Here is a 13,286-nt window from a genome sequence, read left to right on the forward strand (position 1 = left end):
GGGACCCTCGGTTGAAATGATCTGGAAATACAAGTTGAGACCTGATTTACATGTTTTAACCAAAGCATTTGCCAAACACTGGCGAGGTAGAGAGTGACTTGAAATGTCATGACAATTAGGAAGATTACTGTGAATGCCATGTACCCCACCCTTGCCTAATATATACAAAGCCACATGTTGCATTGCTTTGTTTATAGCCCAGCCTCCAGAGCAGAAAACAGTCTCCATCTTCCCACAGGGTGAGGCAACATTGGGATATTTTATAGCCAGAAAATCTCACAGGTCTTTTTTTTTTTTTTTTCCCTTCAAACTGCCTCAGGCTTTACATATAACTTTTCTTTCCCTTTGCCTGGGCTGTTTTTCAAAGGTGGTGATTTGCTGTGCTTCCTGGGCCAAAAATGTATTCAGGAGCTGTACTGTGTAAAAAGGCAGTGGGTAGAAATACAGATTCACTGTTGTGACCTGTTATCGCCACTGCACTTGATACAAGTTTACTGACCTCTAACAAACACACTGGCTGTTAAAAGTGCCTCCCTCCCTGGCAGGGTTCTTCCTTTCCAAGGCAGGAAGGACATTTATTTTGTAGGAAGAACTGAGAAGGGAGATGCAAAGACTTACATGCTACTTCATCCAAGGCTGTTACCACAAACCACAGGACTTTCCTCTCAGCCATTTTTGAACGAAGGGCTACAATTTTGTCTCTCCAGCTGACCCCTGCAAAACACAATATGAAAAGCTACAGTCACCAACTTTGCTGTGTTTGGCTTGTGCTCCTCACTCCTTTCTAATAACTGATATGAACTTTCTCAGACAAGCTGCCCTCCAGACATCCATGGCTCATGGTTATTTGAAGTTTTGAGGACAAACAGGCCATTAGCTGAGGTCCAATCACCCTCTTGACCTATTCACAGTGGATCATATTGCACTGCAGTAGTGCTTTTCTCACCACTTTGTAAGAGGAAAGCAAAGGGGGGTCCAGCAGTAGAAACAGTCCGTTTCTATTGGGAGTTAAGCTTCTCACCTGTGTAACTCAGGTCGAGTGTGATGAGAGGCTTGCAGGGGCGCTGAGGACAGTCTGTCCAGATTGTATCAATCAGGTTTTCTTTGACAGGCACAAGGTCATGGCCAGCACTTCTCAAGGCTTTGGACATCCTCTTCCACTGATCTGCCAAAGGAAAAAAGAGTCAAGAGTGATGGCTTTAAAGAACATGCACTGGTTGAACAACAGCCCTGTTCACAAGCAGTAAACTCAAGAATCTGAGTCTCCTCCTTTCCTTCCAGCCTCTCCTTCTTCCCATTCCTTTAAAAAAAACAAAGCAAAAGCTACTGCAATAGCAGTTCTACAAATGCAGCCACTACAGCCAGGAACAGGTACAGAACCTCACAGTCCTGAAGCCTCATGCTTGACCTAAAGAAGAACTGCTCCAGCTGGGAACAGAAGTCACTGGAGGATGCCACCCCAGTGCAGAACCATGCTAGATCTAAGCCAGATGAGACATGAGATGGGCTTCCATACAGCCACAAGACTGATCAGTAGCCCATCTGAATCAAGGAAATGTCTCCACTTGTCTCCCATGACTTTGGGATTGGACCCCATGTTCTGAAGCATAAGTAGATGGACACTCGTTTATCTGATATAAATGGTAACTCTCCAGGAATGTGCTTCCTACAGGAGAGGCTGCAGAGATGCCAAGACCATCAAACTGCAGTAGCAGCACGAGTTTTGCCTTGGTGTTCTGGCTGAGGCATTCAGCAACTTTGTTCTCAAGTGCCCATGAGAAGACACAGCACAGACAAAAGGAGGTGGATCGGGACTCTGCTTTTCATGTAAGGTCACTGCAAGCCCAGAGAGCAGCTCTCATCCCTTGTGTTTTGGAGTCAATGCGCTACTGTGAAGTTCCCACAATATAAGCCTAAAACCAAAATCCAACTTGTTTCTGCATAACAGTTTAACCCACCACCCCATCTGGGCTGAAACATGGTTAGCTACATACCACCACACAACAGCTTATCCAGAGAAGCAAGGAAGCAAAATCTAGTTGCCCAATCCATAGTCATAAAATAAAGTAAAACCAACCAGCTGGAATAATGAAAGGGTCCACTCCCACCTTCGAGCCTTCTGGGAGGACACTCACTAGCCAATCCTCTTGAGTTGGTGTGTCTTTCAGACCTAAATGGATTAAAAAACAATTCAAAGAAGTCATACTGCACGAAGTCCAGGCTAACACAGATACATCTACTAATGAATGCCTAAACCCATGGGCACAGGACACTAAAGCAGGAGCAGCAGTGCACTCAAGATGGGTCTAAGCCCCTGCATGATGGGGTGTCCCTACAGCCCAAGCTGTAACATTTGCAAAGTGATCAAATAGCCTGTGATTGTTCTCTGTTTATCAGTGCAGCAGTATCCCAGCGTCCTGCATACCCATTTTCATGAGTGTCCAGTTGTTATCCATTTGATGTGCAGCCTGCAGGAAGTAGCGTCCATCTGTCCACATGGCTGCATGCTGCTCAGTCACTATGGCAGTACCTAGGCAGGAAGGCAGAAAGACTTAGAGGAGGACAACCACCATGCAGAGACACAGACAGCAGTGGGAGTGTTTGAAATGTACCCCAATTTCACAAAATGCAGCTCTGCTCACTCTTCAACGGTTAGTCCAGTTTCAGGGGAGATATTCACTGCTTCCCCTGAACTATGACCTTCCAAATCCTATCAGAGACACTATGCACAAGGACGCGGCTTAAAGGATTGCCTCAGATGAATTCAACTTCAGCATATCTCAACTGGTCAGTGGAACAGGGCAAATGGGGCTTTCCAAACCTTCTGTAACAGAGCTTGTGGTCTCCACTTGGCTGTTGTTACAGTAACACATACTGTACATCCCTGGACTCCATCCCATCTGCTTATGGGCAGGGAGCCTGGGCTCTGGCCATGCACAAGAAACAGCAGTTACTAGGCTAGCAGACGTGGGTAGCACTCCCAGCTGTCAGTTGCACCCCTTTTCCAAATGTTACAGCTCTAGCAGAGATGGCTGAACAGGAAATAAGAACATAAACGTCTGCTGGTTCCAGTGTCTGTCCCATTCCACTGAACGCAGATGGAGGGATGCAAGAAGACAGTTGAGGGGCAGTAACATCTCAGCAAGGCACTCTGCCTGCCCTGCCCTTGGTGATTAGAAAAAAAAGCAACACCATGGCTCAAGCAGAAACTGAATTCAAGTCTTTTGAGTCTTGATCATACTCTCTGTCACCAGACACTTGAGCACAGATTAGCAGTGCAGAGCTTCCAAACATTAATTTATTGTCTTCTACCAAAATCCCCCAACACAAACCTAATTTTAAGCTGCTTCAGTCTAAAAAGATGAAGCAAGAAACACAAGGTGAGCCCTTGTGTGAAACGTCATGTATTCACTAAGCGCTACGCTGGGAACACAGGCGTTCCAAGTACATAACAAGGGACCAAAATAGAGAGGAAGGTTATGAAGAGGCCATGCAGAAGGCATGAAATTATTACAGGATTCACATTATCCATTAACAGCAGCCTGCAGCCCTGGATTTATCACCTTCCACATGAGGACCCAGAGTAGTTCATAGGAAATGACGAATGGACTCTCCAAACACATAGGCAGCATTATTTATTAAAACAATCTACAGAAAAGACCTCAATAGACTAAAGTGAATTTCCAACAATCACACAGCCGAGTAAGTTGCAGAGCTTAGGGTACAACTAGGGTAAAAACTAGGTCTCTTGAAACACAGACCTATCCTACAGCCAAGAAAACATCCTGTCTCGGCAAGATAAGCAAACTTTTCCACAGCATTCAGTTTCCAAATGCAGTGTTTCTGGCCCTGGCTCTGTTTAAACAGAACGGCTAGCTGAAGTCCATCTACTATTCACCCTGCCCAAATGGGCAATGTAAAAATCTGTTCGTACTGGCTGCACATCAAAAGAAATGGCTGTAAATTACAAGCACCACATTAAAGAGTTAACAGGATATTACTTTATGAGAGGTTCACTCAGGGGTCAAACGTTTTCTGAAAACTTGTTATTGCGCTGATATTACATAATTCCAGTGGGCAGCCAAGACATAATTCTGCAGATGCTGAAATGGGAAGAAAACAGTCCAAACAAGCTGGATTGGTTTCCTATTCCATCCTGCCTCCATGCTATGAATGAGGCTATTTCTTTACGGTGGAATTATGTACATTAGCAATAAACCAAGTTCTGGAGAGGTACCTGCAGAGCCATCAAATCCAGAGATGAACGCCCGTCTGCAATCACAGGGTGCAATGTACTCACTCTGGAAAACAAAAGAGGCAGCAATTATTTATAGCAGCGGGGGGTGTAAAAAATCAGCTGATGACAAATACTTTCATAAGCTTTTTCTCCTAAAGGACACCACAGAGAGAATGAGTTAAAAAATCCTGAGCTCTACTCCACTGGAACATTTAATCATCTGTGATTATATTGTATTTATGTTCAACTGGGTTTGTTGTTTTGCCTTCTTTTTTTTTTTTTTTAAGCTGCAGCACTTTTCTCCCACAAAAGTCTGTAAACACTGAAGGGCTTCAGAGTTTGCAGATGTTTATTTCACACTCAGTCTCCCCTTTGGGCAACAAACAAATGCTGCCTTTGAAGCTGCAATGTGAAAGGAAGAGAAACCAGAAGTATCCCTTGATCTTGGAGACCAGAGTAATCAGCGCATAATATCTGTAAAATTCACTATCTCCAGTGAAGTCCCCTCACTGGCATTTATAAGAACTCTTTTAAGACTTTCTTTTCCACAACAATGAATTGAAAGAAAATCATCAAGGTGGTAAAACTGTAAAAACTTTAACCCTTAGGACCTTTCATAATTAGATGCTGATCTTCTCACTTCTTCCTTGCCTACTCAAAACCCAAGTACACCGATACCGCCAGACTATGGTTTGGTGGGTGAGAGGGAATCAAGGACTACTAGTCCATCCGCACCCCAAAGTAATCACAACCTGTGTTTGTGGACACATCTGTTGGCAGCTTTACATCAGAGCCTGAGAATACACAGATACCTGACATGCACAGGAGCTGCCAAAATTAAAAGAACAACTGTACCTTGAAATGGCCCACATACCATTTGTATGGAATCCCATTCTGGTAAGTTCTGAGGTCAGAACTGCTGAGCAGGCCTGTTAACTAAGTAGCACAACTCAGCAAATCAGATTAATCCAGGCTGACAGCATCAATGTTTGAGCTGCAAAACCCCTGGATTTGCACCTTACAAACATTGTGAAAACAAAGTCTGCTCCTCTGCCCATAAAGTTTCCCTGCTACCAGCTGTGCTGTGGCAAAAGAAACACTTTGGGGACTGACCTGATAAAGCACAGCCTGATCCTCAGGTGGCTTTAGTTCCTACTGTGACAGATACTACATTTCCCTGTCTCTGGCCATGGCTATTTTTAAATCACCTGACTGTTAGAAAACACTCCCTTCAAATCTTACTCTTCACTGTTCTAAAGAAGGCAGACGGTTCAAAGCACAGGAGTGAGTGAGAAGCACGAAGTGCAGCACCTGGGACCAACGCTGTATTTCTGCTCCAAATCACCCCACGGTCAAAACCCCTCCAGAACAGCCATGTCTCTTCCCTCTTAGGAGATGTCCTAGGCAGCAGCTACCAACCATTCACCACTAAAGTTTTGGAACTGAGCTTTGGGACAGCAAAACCCATGGCTCAAAAGAAGATCTGGCTGAGTAGATTTTGCTCCTGATTGCCATGGAAGATCCCCAGGATACGCTTCCAAGAAATCCTCTGTTTTATCCAACCACTAATGAAAGTTGGCAGAAATGGGACAGGTATGGAGACCACAGGTGCCCTCATCTCTAAGCCAGCCCAGTTCCCTGTCCCCCTTCCTGCCTAGCCCCACAAGCCCCCAAGGGCTGTGACATACACCCAGCAGCTGTGGGGAGAAGAGGGGTCAGGACACTCACCCCGGGAAGGGAAAACTGTCCTCTGCACACCTCCAGCTGACAAGGGTGGATGTGCCCCAGCCCAACACAGCACCCCCATCACTACTAACCCCCGTTACAATAACAATGGAGGCATCAGCAGATAAAGAGGACAAAATCATTCTGGGAACAGAATCAAGTGCTCATTTCCCCATTTTCCTATGTTCCTAAGCTCAAAGATGGGACACCGTCTCCCAGGGTCTGGCACCTAAAGGGGATGCTGGAAATTTCCCATTGTGAATCATATCACTAAGTATATCTCAAACCAGACCAGTGATTTGTCTTCCCTTTCTCTTGACCAGTGCAGCAGAGACTAAAGGCTGGTTTACTTGTGCAAACAATCTCATGATCATAGCAAGAGTTAACATGGAGCTAGCTGCATTAACAGCACAGAGGAGTGAAATTAATTAAAACAATTTTAAAAAAATCTTAAAGGAAAAAAGTCTATTAGTTTTAGATCTGGTAAAAGCTGACCTAAACTAACAAGACCTTGACTGCCTGGGAAATACCTTATGCTGTTCCATTCACAGACAAATCCAGGGAATATTTTAAGAGTTTACAATGAAGCAGATGGGCTTTAAAAGGGAGCATGAAGGATCTGGAGGAGAATATGGTTCATTCATCTTTCAGTCCGAATTCTTGCACACCCACCTGTTTTGTTCCACACAGTAACCCCCACTGTGCAAAGATGAGCTCATGTTTTACACAAGCTAAAATTACAAGGGGAACACCTGCATACGCCACACAAAGTACAGGCCACAGCACAAGGTATTTCCCTGGGGCTTGACTTGCAGCTCCGATGGCCTTCAACCTGGCCCTCCTCAGGCCTGTCACATCTGCTTTCCACCACACCTGTCAGTCCTTGACACGCAGACAAAATGAGGGGCTGCATCACAGAAACCCTCAGCTAAGCCAGGAAGAACCTCAAAAAAATCAGTGGTGCTTATTACCAGAGCCTGCATGGTTGGGTCACTAACATGTTAAATATTATTCTATCTTAATGTCAACCAAGATCAGTAATGAAAACTGCAACTCACTCACCTTAGAGCTATGACACCAATGCCATTGAAGAACAAACAGCACTGTGCACTTGGAGGGAGGTCGATATTCCCTGCCAAAAACCTAACTGCATTGGTAAGATCTGGAACGGGTCAGTGCAACCTGTGCACAAGCCGTCTCTTGCTTTATTACTCCGCTGATTCCTCGGCTCAGAACAAGCGTGTGTCAGAGGAGCCAGACCTGAGCAGAAGACAGCACCTCTGCCAACCCAAACATTGGGCTCTGAGCTGGGCAGGTGCTTCCTTGATGTGGAAGAGCAGCCAGATCTGACCAAATTTGTTTTCACTGAGTCAAGGCCTGGGGGTGGAAACCAGCCCCTGTTAAGCTGTGACTGGCTTCAAATCCAAGCTCTAATCCAAACATCATTCCCTCCCATTAAGAAGAAAGCTTCTCCAATCTCTGAATATTCATTCCCATATGGGCAAACTCCAGATTTAATGCAAACTGAGTGACTCAACATTAAAATGGATCCTACATTTACCACTGCAACAAACCAAAAATTCAGGCAGGCATTTTTAACCGAACCAGAAAGACTTCAGTGCCTCATTCCCAAAAGCACAGTGTTTCACCCCTTCATGATCTTTTGACACCTAAAGCCATAAGACCCACTCAGCACTCATGAAAGGAGGCAGGGCTCTTTGTATGGACTTCAGCTCACTTTTGGCTGGGACTGCCCTCCTTTCTCACCAGCCTTTGGACCACCCATGTCCCCAAGGAAACAATCCATTTCTTCTGATTCTTTATCATCAGCATCAAAAGTTTCAAAAAATCAAAGCAGCCAACACTCAGGGCTGGCTGGAAGAGCCACAAATCCAAGGTATTAACAGCTTTGGTTAAACCAGAGTCAGAGACAGCTGTGTTTGAGAAGCTCTGCAAGTCTTTCAGCTTCTTGCACAACTAAACATGGAAAGCAAAGGATCCAAATGGTGGCGAGCCTCCTGGCAGTATTATAACCTAAGCCTTCTAGCTTTGGCAGGAAAACCAATATTAAAAGCATCAGAAAGCTCAGAGCTCAAACATTCCCAGTGTTACAAAGATAAATTAGTCAGTAAGTTGCAGCATTGGGGTGTATCAGTACCAGTCTAATCCAGGGGTTTCTTTGCAACCTAGAAGGGAATAAAGTTTCCCCCAATCTAAACCCTGTGTCAACATCACAGGAGGGAAAGCCTTCTTTGTTGAGTAGTTCTCTGATGTGGATCCCAGGGCAGCCTCAGGAACAGCTGGGAGAGGCAAGGACAGCAGTAAGCAGCTTGGGCTGCGGGGAGGAAATGGCTCAAGCCACCAAAAGCTCGAGTATCATTAAACCGCAGTCTTCTAAGTCACAGAGAGAGCTGCCTAAGAGCAAAATCTCACTGCAGGGCTGTAAAGTTCTTATTTGCATACAGGAAACAAACCCCTGCTTGGAATGTGGGGAAGCTGCAAATCTCAGCTCATCACAATCTACCTGGAATCAGCAAGCCTGTTCTGGGATCAACAGGTTTCCACCAAGGCCTAAAATTGCACCAATTCCCAAACATCACAGACAAAATCCTGGTCAGGAGGCGCCAGAATCAGAGGCCTTTAGTAATTGTTTCCATTCAGATAGATTCACTCTGCAGAGAAACCTGACCAACTCGCCTGGCAGGAAATAGCAACATGGGGTTCTCTGCTTAACTGCACTCTGTCAAGGAAAAGAAAGCAACAGAAAAACCCAGAAGTCCTGAGGGTCACATTCTTCAACTCACATGACAGCATTTAACATCTAGTGAAATGAAACCAGAGTTATATATGGACAGAGGCAGCCTGAGGCAGGAATGCAGCAGACAATAGCAGCTGCAGAAAACGCCTTCCCTCTACCTGCCCAAGTTTGGATCTCCCTAAGAGGAAACATGATGCTGCACATGTGGTCCCAGGGCACAGGCAAGTCTGGACCCAGCCCACTCCAAAGCTAAGTCAAGGGCAAAGGTTCCGATTCAGTTGCATTTTGCTCTCCTGCACCCTGGGGTAAAAGGGAGCTCTGGGTGTGAGCCAGGAAAGCTTCAGGTCTTTTGTTTCCTGAAAATGGCTGCAGAGGGAAAAACCCTTGGCAGCTCTTGGGTTTCCTAACAGAGCAAACAAAAGACTGAAACTACCATATGAGCAGGCAAGGGAGGTAAAAGGCAGTTCAGCGATTTAAAATTAATGTCACAGGCTACAAAAATCTTAATGATGGAAGCAGCATAGAACACAGTTACTGCCACAGGTTAGCAGCCCGGGCCCAGACTCCCCTGCTGTGTTCAGCACATAGAACAAGCTGATGCAGAGCAGTACTGAAAGAGAAGTGTCATCGTGGCCTGTTCCCTCCCTGCCTCCCCAAAGGCCCCTCTGCATGGGATCTGAAGGGCATTAGCATAAGGCAGCAAATTCCAGCAAGAACTGGATCTAGCAAAGGGAAAGCTCTGCAACTAGTCCTTCACCACCTCGCTTAAGAGTATGTCTTGATCAGGAGGTGCTAATGGGGAAACTAAAGTCCAGATAATGTCTTTTCCTCCCCTAGTAAACTCATTCTTCCCAACAGCCAGGATGGGGATGGGGACAGCAAGTGGGCAAGCTCCCTTTTCTGTAGCATGAGCTGCCTGGAGACAATCTGATGAGAAGCTGCTGGTGGAACATCCACACAGTTTTGTTAAAAGAATATAAACCCCTCGGTCTTCTGAACAAACTTCAGTAACTTTTTCCAACATGATATTTTTCAGGTTAACCAGGCTTTTAAGCTAGAACTATTAAAGAGAGTGAATGAAGGATGATTTTAATTATCCCTGGCTTTTATTTTTTGCAGGGAAGGAAAACACAATTATTCCCATAATCCATCCATACCTGGTGGGCATCTCCAGAGGGCACTATGTAGGCTTGGACAGGTTCCTGGACATACTTAGGACTCTTCATCACCTGCCGCAGTTGCTTCAGCAGCTCTGTTGTAATTTTTGGACTCATCTTCCCACCTGCAACTAAAATAAAGCACAAAACTTCAGAGCTTCTCCAGCCATCTCAGGCCACTTACATGCACAGGCTGGAGACTGTCACCACTGTAAACTCCCTTTGAGGACAAGTGTGCCAACATCATCCCCGTCAGCTCAGAATTTCTCCTGTCTTGTCACTTCACTCATGTTCCTTGAGAATGAGGAATCAGGTTGAGGCCAGAGAGTCAAAGCTGGTCTACCCTGTAAAGGACCTTCCCATCAGGTAGAGGATTGGCACACCCACTGATGATATACACAAGCTTCACACACTTGCCAACCCTTCCTGCATGTGGACAGCACCAGGAACCAGAGCACCTCAGACATGCCCTATGACCATCAGGAAAGGTCTTGGCATGTAATGTTGATGGTCTGAAGTACCCACAGATCAGAAGTAGCCCCACCAGCCATGTGCACAGAGATAAACCTTTAGTCTTCTCCCTCCGGGGGCACAGATACTGTGGCTGATATGCCACAGGAGCACAGACTGCTGGGAGAGCAAGCCATGCATGTTAGGAACTCAGAAATGGACCAGTAAAGAATGCAATTTTTAGAAGTTCACCATAGCCCAGGGTTTCACAGTGGATTGGTGAGGAGATTAACTCAGACAGAAGAAATCTCCTCCCAAGGACATACAGAGGGATGTGTTCACTGGCCATATTTACCTTTGGGATGCAGAGCAAGAACACAACTCTAACAGCAAGAACAGCCTGTTGAGCTCTCACAAGTGACTGCCACAGAGAACCAGGGAGGCTGAAAGGAATCTACTCTGAAGACCTTTGGCAAGTGCTCTGCAGATGTCGGCTGGTGGCAGGCAGGAAGGGGTGGAGGATAGGCTAGATGGAAGACAGCAGATCAGAGGGAAAAAACAAAGGCACAGGCCCTTGCTGTGGTTTTGCGCTGGATGTATCTTTGGCATTGCAGTGAACATGAGCCTCCCAATTTACTACCCAGAAACCACCAACAGCCAGGACCTGCTGTGAGTACCACGCACAGTGATACATCAGGCCATGCTGCTGTGCTGGCGCGAGTGAAGGCTGCAGTGGAAGGTACCAGCTGACTGTGGAGGATGTTCAAGCTAAGGGGGAGGCCTGGCCTGAAAGTCTATGAAAATCAAGTAACCTGAAAGTCTTCAGAGGTTCTCTTCACCTTTTCTTCACCCACGTCTCCAAAGGGTGCCCAAAGTGGGATAATCCCCTTCCCGGTTTCCTGCCCTTCTTTTTCACATTTTTAAGAACGTGCTGACATCTTACAGCTTTAACACTGTCACCTTCCAGGGCAAGGTGGGCAGGGACTCTGTGCTGCTTGAATGCTACGCTGTGCAGTATTTTGTCCTGACCAGTTCATTTCACAGCTCATTTCACAGCCATGTCCACAAACGGATCATAGATGGGAGAAGCAAATAGAATGCAAGTCTCAACCATTTTCTGCTTATCCAGGTGCTTATTCTATTTACACCTCAGTAACTATCAGGAGCCCCAAGAGACATCATGGTCTTATGCCAAAACACAGCAGGGCACAGTCCGTGCCCTGTGGTGGTTGCCATCTAAACGGGAAGCCAGAAATCTGCCTCCATTTCACAAGCAATAGGAAAGCACGATTTGACCAAGGTCACACAGCAGCACCATGATCTGATGCATTCAGGTGTAAAAATCTCAACCCAACAACCACCATTCACACATCTCATCGCAGGAAGTATAGAGCACATCAGACTTGTGTGTGACTGTTTGCTCACAGGTACTCTGTGTTTTAAAACCCAGACCACAAGAAGCAAATCAAGTTCAAAAGGCACCATATACTAAACCTTCAAATTGGTATCTGGACTCCAGTGCCTTCATTGGGATTAGATTACAGCTCAGATTTATTTCCAGGACAAATTCCGTAGTTTTATACAGTGTTTACAAGCTACAGTGAACTTTATTATACTGTGATTGTTTCTGCCTGTCCTCTGTAACGACCTGCTGTAACATTCTATAACACTGCTGCTGATTTATGTTCGGACAGAGGAAAAACACAAAGGAGAGGGAGCAACAACATAGCGACTAGCCAGCAGAAAGGAATCTCTTTCTACAAACTCATAAGGACACAGTTTCCTTTCTTGACCCGTGCTTTGTCTCCAGGAGTCTGAAAATCTCATTTAAAAAGGCAAGAAATGACAAGGCTTTGCCTTTTAATAAAGCTCCTTGCTGACAAGCCACGGTCCTCTTAGCAAGCAAGAGGTTCTCTCAAGGACAAAATAAATATAATTTTAAAAGTACTCTCCGTGTTGAAAGATTTGCTTGCAATATCAAAACCACAACTAAGCTAGATTAGCAACAAAACCCACATTAAGGACAACATCTATTTTATATGACCCCTACAGTATAAGAAATCACTTTGAAAAATTGTCCACAAACTTTCCAGAGAAAGAGAACATATCTTCTCCTAGATCTTGGGTAGTCACTTACTCTGGTCTCCCTATAATTCTTAACAGGTGACCCTTCCTACTGGGCTATAATTATAAGACTGTACAAAGTTAAAACAGCTTTTGTATCATTATTTAATCACTCCAGTCATTAAAACCAAACACAGCTGACATTAAGGTAGTGGATTTAGCAGTACAAGAAACAGTCCCATTTCCTGCCCTAACTTTTTCAAAGGTATCAGACTGACATGCATTACCTGCCTCTGCAGTTCCTCAAGTCTGGACGCCTCTTGCCTCTGCTCACACAAAATACCATGCAGCTCTTTGCTCGGCCTTCATAAGCTCCACTCTGCCTGAGAAAGCAAAGGGCGAAACTGAAACAGCTAACAAACTTCGTCCCCCATAAAATATTCTCATGTTCAGCAAAGAGCTGAAAATGCATTAACACTATGTTCCACTGGCAAGATTAGAGATGCACTAAGGGTGAACCATGGTGGAACAGGGAACGTCAAAGGTCAGGCCTTTACTTGACAAGACTTACAGTTATATCTTGCAAGCGTGTACTGTTCTATGCCAGTTTGTTTTCACAATCATTCTGTGAGAGGCCACTCCCCATTTTACAGATGGGGAAACTAAGGCAGAGCAGAAGTAACACTGCAGCATGACGGCAGTGAGAGTTGGATCCCAAAATCTGTCATTGTCTAGACGTGCATTATCTACACCTCATTCGCACCACAGCAGTGAGTTCTCCAAGAACCCAGGCCAGACCCTGCCTGGACAGCATCTCCATCAGACACACGGGGCAAAGACAGACCACAAAAATGCTGCTGGAGGAACTAGACATCTCCTCCTGCCACCCCCACAC

General features: G+C 45.5%; 1 protein-coding gene across 1 annotated transcript in view; it reads right to left on the reverse strand.

Annotated features, from left to right (window-relative positions):
- XPNPEP1 (X-prolyl aminopeptidase 1) overlaps positions 1-13,286 on the reverse strand; it is a 31,874-nt gene that overhangs the window by 17,921 nt on the left and 667 nt on the right. Inside the window, exons 2-8 of the mRNA XM_080347881.1 lie at positions 12,679-12,774; positions 9,878-10,008; positions 4,238-4,301; positions 2,426-2,530; positions 2,078-2,170; positions 1,022-1,165; positions 619-714 (exon numbers count right to left, since the gene is read on the reverse strand). Of these exons, the coding sequence (XP_080204007.1) occupies positions 619-714; positions 1,022-1,165; positions 2,078-2,170; positions 2,426-2,530; positions 4,238-4,301; positions 9,878-9,994 (619 nt within the window). The 5' untranslated portion in view covers positions 9,995-10,008; positions 12,679-12,774. The remainder of the gene's footprint in view (positions 1-618; positions 715-1,021; positions 1,166-2,077; positions 2,171-2,425; positions 2,531-4,237; positions 4,302-9,877; positions 10,009-12,678; positions 12,775-13,286) is intronic.

This window comes from Nesoenas mayeri (assembly GCF_963082525.1).
Source record: "Nesoenas mayeri genome assembly, chromosome: 7".
In the NCBI taxonomy this organism is placed as follows: domain Eukaryota; kingdom Metazoa; phylum Chordata; class Aves; order Columbiformes; family Columbidae; genus Nesoenas; species Nesoenas mayeri.